Source organism: Octopus bimaculoides, chromosome 5 (genome assembly GCF_001194135.2).
Source record: "Octopus bimaculoides isolate UCB-OBI-ISO-001 chromosome 5, ASM119413v2, whole genome shotgun sequence".
Taxonomy (NCBI): domain Eukaryota; kingdom Metazoa; phylum Mollusca; class Cephalopoda; order Octopoda; family Octopodidae; genus Octopus; species Octopus bimaculoides.
Window position 1 is genome coordinate 85,222,499 of NC_068985.1, and position 10,051 is coordinate 85,232,549.

At 37.2% G+C, this 10,051-nt stretch overlaps 1 protein-coding gene across 3 annotated transcripts in view; it reads right to left on the bottom strand.

Annotated features, from left to right (window-relative positions):
* The window catches only part of LOC106879723 (uncharacterized), a 120,308-nt gene that overhangs the window by 48,340 nt on the left and 61,917 nt on the right, over positions 1-10,051 (bottom strand). For all 3 annotated transcript variants that reach the window (XM_052967826.1, XM_014929403.2, XM_014929404.2), the window contains exons 10-13: positions 8,139-8,216; positions 6,091-6,179; positions 2,680-3,552; positions 875-1,138 (exon numbers count right to left, since the gene is read on the bottom strand). In XM_052967826.1, the coding sequence (XP_052823786.1) occupies positions 875-1,138; positions 2,680-3,552; positions 6,091-6,179; positions 8,139-8,216 (1,304 nt within the window). The remainder of the gene's footprint in view (positions 1-874; positions 1,139-2,679; positions 3,553-6,090; positions 6,180-8,138; positions 8,217-10,051) is intronic.

Consider the following 10,051-nt stretch of genomic DNA (forward strand, 5'->3'; position numbering starts at 1 on the left):
TAAACTCATTTGTTTTCAAAATATCATTTGCATAACATTTATATATATATATATATATATATATATTCATATTACTTTCTTACTTTCATTTTAGTCCTTTTTTCAAAGCTTATCTTTCTTAATATTCATCCTTATTTATATTTCCAAGTAATGGATAACATATTCACACAGATCTGTATCTGTCAGAGCTATATTATGCAACAAATTATGGAAGCAAAATTCATTTTTACCATAAATTAATAAATAAAAAAATGAATACCTTTAAATTTTTGTAAATTTTGGGTAATTTTAGCCAATCAAAAGCCACAGACCAATTGGTTTCTGTTTCCATAGTAAGAAACCAGGGTATAATCTGCTTTAAGGTCAATCGAAAGCCAGACATAATAGTACCTGTTTCCATAGTAACAAACCAAGGTATAGTCTGCTTTCCCACCACATATGTTTTACCTGTCTGTTGCTGCCGTGTCATTACCTTTACTTGTTATATTGTTTATATGCCTATTCCAACATTTCACATGACTTTATTCATTAAAACTTATTACAACTTTCATTGTAATCATCATCATCATAATGCTATTGTCTAACGGTGTCATGTTGTCATAGACAGCTATCATGCAGAAAATGCCAGCTTTCCAAAACACATTTTCTGATTGGGTAAAAATGATTAAACAATGTAACATTTTTCTACATTTTTTTCTGGAACAAGTGAATATTAACATCAGATTCAGCATGAAAAATTACATCAATATACCAAATTTGAAATTTCTCACTTAATCTTAAAATTTCAAAAAGTGTGAACGAAACAGAAAGGATGTTAGACTAGACATTACAGTATCATACAATGAATAGCATACTAAACAATCTAGACACTAACCTGCTGACTGTGTCATTTCTGAAGAATCAGAAAGACAATCTCTTGAAGAACTCTCCACTATGACTGGACGTTCCAACTTTTCCCCTTTGTCAGCTTTGTCCTCAGCTGTGGAACCTGAACTTAACAATCTGGACATTTTCCATTTCTTTGAACGATCAGCTTTTGATTTAGAGCTGGGTGCATCAAGCTGGACAATTGTAGGTTTCCTTTTCTTGAATACCTTCCGTACACTCTTATTTTCATCTCCTTTTGGTAAAATAGCATCTGTTGGTGGAGAAAAAAGGACAGATGTAGTTATAGTAAGAATATGTAACCTCAATCAAAGCATTGATTATGGATGTCATCTTAGATTTTGTTTTCTATCATAATTTTGTTCATATCTAAAATGTATGATAGCAGTATTAAACTATCCCTAGTACTTGACTTTTTTTAATTTATCAAACCTAAAAATATCAAAAGGCAAGTTGATTTTGGTGGGATTTGAACTCATAACCTAAAGGGCCATAACTAGAACCTTCAAGGTGTTTTGTCTGATGCTATACTGATTAGCTAATCTACTGCCATGGAGATGATAGTAGTAGCTTAATTGTAGATGAGAATGCCAAAGGTCATAACTGAATAGCATTCCTGAACACTAGATTCTGTTATTTAATGTTGTTGTAGTAGTAATGACTATATATTAATTGCACAATTAATGCCAAGTACCCAGATATTATTGTTAAAGACACAAAAAACAAGATCTGGCTATTTATAGATATGGCAATATCATCTGACAAAAATGTACCCGCTCAGGAATATGATAAACTTGCAAATATAAAGACTTTGAAATTGAAATAAGCAGGATGTGGCACCTGAAGTGTAAACATGTTGAGAGGAAAATTGAATATAAAAGGCAAGAGGAGACTGCATTGGTATGGTCATGTGATGTGTATGGATGAAGACAGCAATTTTCAGAGAGGGGATCAGACATTATCATCAACCCCAATACCTGGCTGGTACTTTATTTCATCAACTTTGGAAAGATGAAAGTCAAAATTGACCTCAGTGGGATTTGAACTCTGAATGTATAGAGCCAGAACAAATACTACAAGATATTTTGTCTCAAGCTTTAACAATTCTGCCAATCTATACTTAAATTTTTAACATAAGCACAAGAGATCAATCAACTAAATTGGCCCCAAAAGTTGGTTTGTACCTTATTTTATCAACCCTGGAAGAATGTAAGGCAAAATAGACCTTGATAGGATTTAAAATCAGAATGTATGGGGTTGGAAGAAATACTGCAAGATATTTTGATCAATATTCCAATGATTCTACCAATTAGCAGCCCTTGATAATAATGATGGCTAGTAATAATGAGTAGGAATTTAAATTGGGTATGTGAGTATTTGAAAATATCTCACAGAGTGAGTTATGGGCTGCCCTTTGGCAAGGCATAGCACCCGTTCAGCCACCCTGCCAGGGATATGGCAAGGTCATGGGACTGCAGCATGGTGGATTGTGAAGAGGTAGCAGAAAAGCTCAGCTGAGCCAATAGTGCTTCTTACATTGATGCTGAATGGAGGATTCCTAAGAAAATCAACAGTCAGGATCACCAAGCTCTATCAAGAGAGTAACTGAAACACATCCATTGGAATGGCGTCCATGGTTGTGTAATCAGCTAATAAAAGATTCACTATGACTGAAGCTCTTAATTCAAATTCATAATAAGAGAATTGGATAGCAACAGAGTTACGGGAATCTGTGAAAGCAGCAGAAGAAGAAGAAGAGAATTTAATGAAAATAAAATGAAAAAATCTTCATACCAACAGTAGGAGATCCTTCTTCTGTTTCGCCAACCTGATCTAGAGATTCATACTTGGTAATGTTTGTATAATTAAGCATTGCATAGACTGAAGGGGACAGCAATACATTGTTAATGGACGATGGATTGAGGGGGCGTGGTCGTGGAATGGCAACTGGCCTGGGAGTGGACCTGCCACTGGAAGAGGTTACCTCTGATAACAAGTTCCGATACAGAGACCCAGAATCATGTGTGTGTAATATCTCCTGGTCATACAAATTCTCCAAAGGTTCTTCACAGTTTTCTGGAGAAGTTAGGATGGAGTTCTTGTCACATTCCTCATTCTCAATTAAGATCTGTTGCATTGAATTCTCAAAAAATTCTGATGGTGATTTATGATTCTCAATATAAGGCTGAACACCATTTTGATTTAAGAATAAGGAAAGACGGTCAGACTGCAAACAGTTAGAGTCCTTTTGGAATGGTGCTGAAGTGGAAATACCAGAATCAATATTGGTCTTAGCCTCAGACTTTTCTTTTGGAAATTCACAGTTTTCATCCACTTTTTCTTTGGGTCTATTTAAGTATGATGGCAATGCAGATAATCTTGTAGTAACAGCCATGTCTTTTGGTATGATTTTATTCTGCAAGAATGAACCTGCCACACTTTTGCCAAGTTCCTGGTAATTTGACACACCTGTTTCATTCAAAGACTGTGGGGAAGAGGATAATGAGATCATGAATTCTAGTCTTAGGTCTTCAGAAAGTTTGTGTCGCTGCTTGCTTTGTAACCATGAAATACAGTTAGTGACTGTCATTAGCGACAATTTCTTGATTTCTGAACCCCGGTAGAAAATGTACATTTCATTTTCTATCACAGCAATGTCATTAATTTCTGGAGAGAGAAAAGAAAAAATAGGAAAAAAATTAGAAAAAGAAGGAAATAAAGGATGAAATGCAAAAAAAAAATAATAATAAAAGGATCAAACAAAGAAAAGAGGAATGAACATGAGAAACAAAAAGAGGAATTGAACAAGAAGCAAAATGTGGTTCTCCAACCCCTCTAGGTGGGTAGGAACTCTAAATAAATAAGAACTGACTTAGATTGTGACAACCTGCCCAATATACATCAGCAAGGAAAGCAGACGTAAAAACGATGAGGTCAATGACGATGATACATACTATATAGTGTATACTGTACTAAACAAATTACACAAATTTGATCAGGAGAAAGCATGAGTGAATTGTTCAAATTAATTAAGTTGGACTGGAAGATTTTATTTGTTTAAGGCAACACCTTAAAGAAGTTTAGTCAAATGATTCAATTCCAGTACTTACATTTTTCTATTAAGCCTAGTATTTATTCTATTGATATATTTTGCCAAACCGCTAAGTTACAGGGATGTAAACATACCAACACCATAGTAGGGGACAAACACAGACGCAAAGACACACACACACACACACACACACATAATGGGCTTCTTTTAGTTTTTGTCTTCCAAATCCACTCACAAGACTTTGGTAGGCCTGAGGCTATAGTAGAAGACATTTGCTCATAATAGAAGATACAGTGTGACTAAAACTGGAACTATATAGCTAGGAAGCAAACTTCTCACTACTCAGCCATACCTGCACCTGTACCACATAAAAAGTCATACAGAATTGCATGCAACCTGAGTGTCACGAATTGCTCCTTTGTTTCAGTCATTTGACTGCGGCCTTGCTGGAGCACTGCCTTTAGTCGAATAAATCGACCCCAGGACTTATTCTTTGTAAGCCTAGTACGTATTCTATCGGTGTCTTTTGCTGAACTGCTAGGTTACAGGGACGTAAACACACCAGCATTGGTTGTCAAGTGATGGTGGAGAGACAAACATGTACATATATATATTCGACAGGCTTCTTCTAGTTTCTGTCTACCAAATCCACTCACAAGGCTTTGGTCAGCCCGAGGCTATAGAAGAAGACACTAGCCCAAGGTGCCAAGCAGTGGGACTGAACCTGGAACCATGTGGTTGGTAAGCAAGCTACTTACCACACAACCACTCCTGTGGCTATGAAGCCACTCCTGCACATATAAATGAATTCTAACAGTGATTATTTCTGAATCAAGCAATCAGTTATCTCTCCTACATTCAGCTAGCATGTCATTACTGCTGAAACGTTCAGAGAAGAAATTACTCTTGGACGCCATCTACATAATAAAAAATGACAGCTAAGTTAACAGTTAACATATTTAATGAGTGGGCACGGAAAAACTGTTGTAGATTTAGTTAATGATACTCACATCACTCTTCCAGATATTGTGAAGCCTATTCTTGGTTAAAGGGATCTAATAATCAGAAAATGTCCTGAGTTATCTCCCATACTAGTCAATAACAAATCGAAATTTGTATTTTTTTTTCTTCAGAAAGTCAGGGAAAATTCCTTGTGACTCTTTTATGTACCTGAGTTCAAATCCTGACCAGGTCAACTTTGCCAGTCATCCTTTCTAGAGTCAATAAAATGAAGTACTAGTCAAAACTAGTACTCCCTTCAAAACTGCTGGACTTGTGCCTAAATCAGAAATCATCAACTCTGGGAGGGGTGTTTCAATCTTATTCTGACCTCATCATAGAAGCATAGTCTTCTCTGTACTTTCCAAATAATTGATGTAAGAATTACTCAGAATAATGCATTTTTGCCCAGAACTCTACAGCTGCTGCTACTGCTACTGCTACCACCAAGTTTGAAAGGTGAATTATTGAAAAGATCAGGCATGTCAACGTAGTTAAGATGTTTACTTCAGAATAATGTGGGTCTGGGTTCAATTTCACTGTATGAAATTGGCCTGATCATGATCAATACCTTCTGAGTCAGATTTGATAGAGAAGAAACTGCACAAAAATCCATGATATACGTGTGTGTATGTGTGTGTGAGTGTGTATATATATATATATATATTTCTACATGCTTCACATTGCCACTGCTTGGATAACAGTGATATTTTTGTGCACCACATAAGCAAGAAGTCTAACAGCTAAGTCGTTTGATGTTGCAGAGACTACAGGAAAACGTACCTTACTTGAAAACAAGGGCTGGTATGAAGAAAAGCATCAAGGAATAAAATACTCATCCAACCCATACCATCAGGGAAAGAACAGATGATGAGGATGATGACAACTATGATATTGATTTCAAATTTTGGCACAAGGCCAGTAATTTCGGGGAGGGGCAAGTCGATTATCTTGACCCCATTGCATAATTGGTACTTATTTCATCGACCCCAAAAGGATGGAAGGCATAGGCTACCTTGGTGGAACTTGAACTCAGAGTGTAAAGACGGATGAAATGCTGCTAAGCATTTTGGCCGGCATGCTAATAATTCTGCCAGCAATAACAGTGAGAAAGAAGAGGTAGAAAAAAGGGAAAAGTCAACGGTTTCACATACCTTTTAGATCTGCACACCAAAGAACTGTCCGCACATTAACAGGATCGAAGATAAATATGGCACTGTCGGTCCAAGCTAACAGCATATTCCTAAGCAAAAAATAAGAGAAATAATGATGGTAACATATTGTAAGGGGAAGGGAGTATATGACTGGTTGGTATTTTATTGAGCCTGAAGTATGGATAAACTATATCCCAACAGGACTTGAGCTCAGAAAGAAAAGGCCCATAAAGGAAACTTAATCTGGCACTTTACTGTATCTGCCACTTCACCACATTAATAAAAGAAAAAGAAAGAAGGAAATTGGTTGTTCAGTCTATCAGAAATGGCAGCTAAATCTCCTTGAAATCACACCTTACTCTATTAAAAATGCTAAGTCAAACTGAATATAGTGTACAATATAACCCTAGATATACTGTCGGAGAAAACGATGAGATGGTTACTGCTGAAATGTAAGGGAGGGAAGCTCTATAATAGCGACTGACTTGAAATAGCAACCAAATCTCCTTCATATACCTCACTGTCTAAAATGACTTAGACAGCTTAAAAAGATGAAGTGGTCATAGCTGAAATGCATTTGATCATAGGTCTATTCAACCAGAGCTGATCCAAAGCTCAACAACAACAAGAAAGGAACTAGTGCAATACAGATAGTTCTTAACTTTTCAACTCAATTTAATTCATTCTTTATCACTCACTGACAAAAAATCTCATAAACCAGGAAGCTGAGATTTGCCTACTCTCAACAACATGAGTTGACCTTCAGTTCAGCTGATTTGGTGTTTTGTAGCTGATGACATGAAAGAACATAGAAACATGTATCCTACAAATCAACAATGTCATTCATAGCTCAATCTATTTTTCACCCATGTTGTCGAGGAGGAGAATTATCTCCTGGGACTGTTTCTGCAGTGGAAGAACTGTCTACATACAAGAGTGCTTAAGCATGTTAGATATGAATTTATACAAATATATTTAAGACATTTGAGCGAGATCGTTGCCAGTGCCCCTGGACTGGCTCCTGTGCAGGTGGCACGTAAAATACACCATTTTGAGCGTGGCCATTGTCAGTACCGCCTGACTGGTATTCGTGCCAGTGGCACGTAAAAGCACCCACTACACTCTCAGAGTGGTTGGTATTAGGAAGGGCATCCAGCTGTAGAAACTCTGCCAAATCAGATTGGAGCTTGGTGTAGCCATCTGGTTTTCACCAGTCCTCAGTCAAATCGTCCAACCCATGCTAGCATGGAAAGCGGACGTTAAACGATGAGGCTGATGATGATGGCAGCAAATTTGTAGTCATTAGAGTGTTGCATAGAATGCCTTGCAGTATTTGTTTTGATTTTCTATGCACTGAGCTCAACTTTGCCGAATGTTCTTTCAGGGTCAATAAGGAAAGTACCAGTCCAGGGGTGGAGGTGGGAGGTGGGATGGTGGCAGTTTCCAAGTTGAAACTGTCCTGTCACCAAAAAACTGTGGTGACACTCCAATCAGGAGCATCTAGAATCAATGATTTGAAAAACAAATGGACATAGCTTCCTTGGTTCGATTTGAAGATAGACTTGTTTGTGTGTGTGAGTGAATGTGCGTGTTCTAACTGTAGATCTATCTTGTTGTTTATGAGTTTCATAAGCTCCCACTTGTTGTCAGTATTATGTAATGGTTACAACTACACATGTTCTTTGTAACTGTAAGGCACACAAAAATAAACAACAATTGGGTGGTCAGGAGTCATGGTGGTGTTGTGAGGTCAGGAGACTAATGGTGAAGCCAAGTCATTAGCAGTGGTCTGTTGTCAAGAAACTCATGATGGTGTGTAGTCAATAGGTTTCAACAACAATTAATTCCAATGAAATACTGAACATGGCCAATGACTGAGTGCCATGAGAAGAATAGAATTCTAATGTTAAAAATTTTTGTTGTTACTTTTTTTTGTATCTTTATTCAAATTATAATTATTTTGTCACTAACAGTCAGCTCAGAAAAATTTTATCAGCCACGATAAGAAATTGGGATGAAAATAATAATTTTTTTTTAATAGAACTTACTTTATTTGCTTTATCTGAACAAAATTTACAGACAAAACATTCCATTTCTCATCTTTTGGTAGATTATATTCTTTGCACCTATAGAGAAAGAAATATCAAAAATAAATATATAAAAGTTAATTTTGTCTCAATCATTAGAGTGTGGGCATGCTGGAGCATGTCTGCAGTCTAATTTTGAAGAATTTTTAGTTGAATGAATCAACGCCAGTACTTTTTCAAACCTGAAACTTATTCTATCGATCTTTTTTGTCAAACTGCTAAGTTATGGTTGTCAAGTGGTGGAGGGGGAACAAACACAGATATACACACACACATTCAGTTTCCATTTACCAAATCCACTCACAAGACTTTGGTCAGCCTGATGCGGTAGTAGAAGACTCTTGCCCAAGGTACCCTGCAGTGGGACTGAAGCCAGAAGCAAGTGGTTGGGAAGCAAGCTTCTTACCACATAACCACGTCTGCACCTATATTAAAGAAAACATTTAATAACACCAAATTATGTTGTCCACGTTGTTTAGCATCATAGTATTAGCACTGAGTTTTCTATGGTGGTATTAGTTGGATGTGTCTGAGTACAGTATATTGTCATGCATCACACACCATCATTTCATCTATTAAATGACACAGATCTTAGGGATTCTCACCTCACCATTTTCTCCTGTGTCTTCTTCAGTCTTCTACATATACCTTTCATCAACACTGTTTCACCAAGCATTCATAGTCTTTTCACAGAACAGTCATCTCTCTTGCACACGCACACACACACACACATGCACACACAAACTCACACTACTGCTGATACCTTTAATGTGTAGCAGATCTCTTAGCTCGCTTGTTTACTGTCTTTCAAGCAAATTCATATTACATATTCAACAGATACAGACATGACTGTGTGGTTAGAAGTTTGCTTCCCAAGCACATGGTTCCAGATTCAGACCTACTGCATGGCATCGTGGACAAGTGCCTTCTACTATAGACCAGTGAGCTATGCCTGTGGAGCACAAGCTCCTCGTAGGGCCTCTCATGCTGGACAAGTCAAAGGACAGAGGCCAAACTAATATGGAACACCTCTTGCATACAGTCAGCACCTCTACCTAGAAAAATTAAAGTTTTAGAAGCACTGATGACAATTCAAAACCAACAAGACTTGGGAGACTTGGGACTTAACAACAGCCCATAACAGTGAACAGTGGAGAAAAGTCCTCAATGGCCTATATTCCATATGGAGCAAAGAGCTTAAGCAAGTAACATATATTTGACACATTTCTCTCTAGCCTTTGCGCATCTTCCATATTCAACTCCCACATTTCACCATCATGATGCAGCACCTCATCTCATGAACAAGATCCTTTCTGTCTTCCCTTTTACCACTTAGTCAGCAAAGGAAGGGCTGCACCCATGACTCTTAAAATTTTTCAGAGCCTCCAGAACTGGTGAAAAGACAGGAAGTTATCCTCAAACCAGAGACTTGGCTCAAATGCTTGCAACAAATCATCAAGGATTGTGGTCAAGAAACCACAGATGGCATGTGGAAAATAAGCTAAAATTCCAGTAAAAGCACCCAAGGACTAGTTGGTGGTCTTAGACCTGACACCAGATTAACCCTGTGGCATTTAAACCAGCCATATCCAACACAAATAGTTTCCCTTTTTTATATTCAAACTGACCAGATCTGGCCTCTCACACATACCCTACAATGTAATTCTGAAAAATAAACTATCACATCATTAAAATCTTGAAGTTGCGAGATAATGCATAGTTAATTTAAAACTATGGGAATAGATAAATATTGTATTTGAAAGAAGAATCTGAATGCTAAAGGGTTATGTCTACCACCTAAGGACTCAGAATGCTAATACTGCAAAGCAGAAGAAATACTGCAAAGCAGAAGAAATACTGCAAAGCAGAAGAAA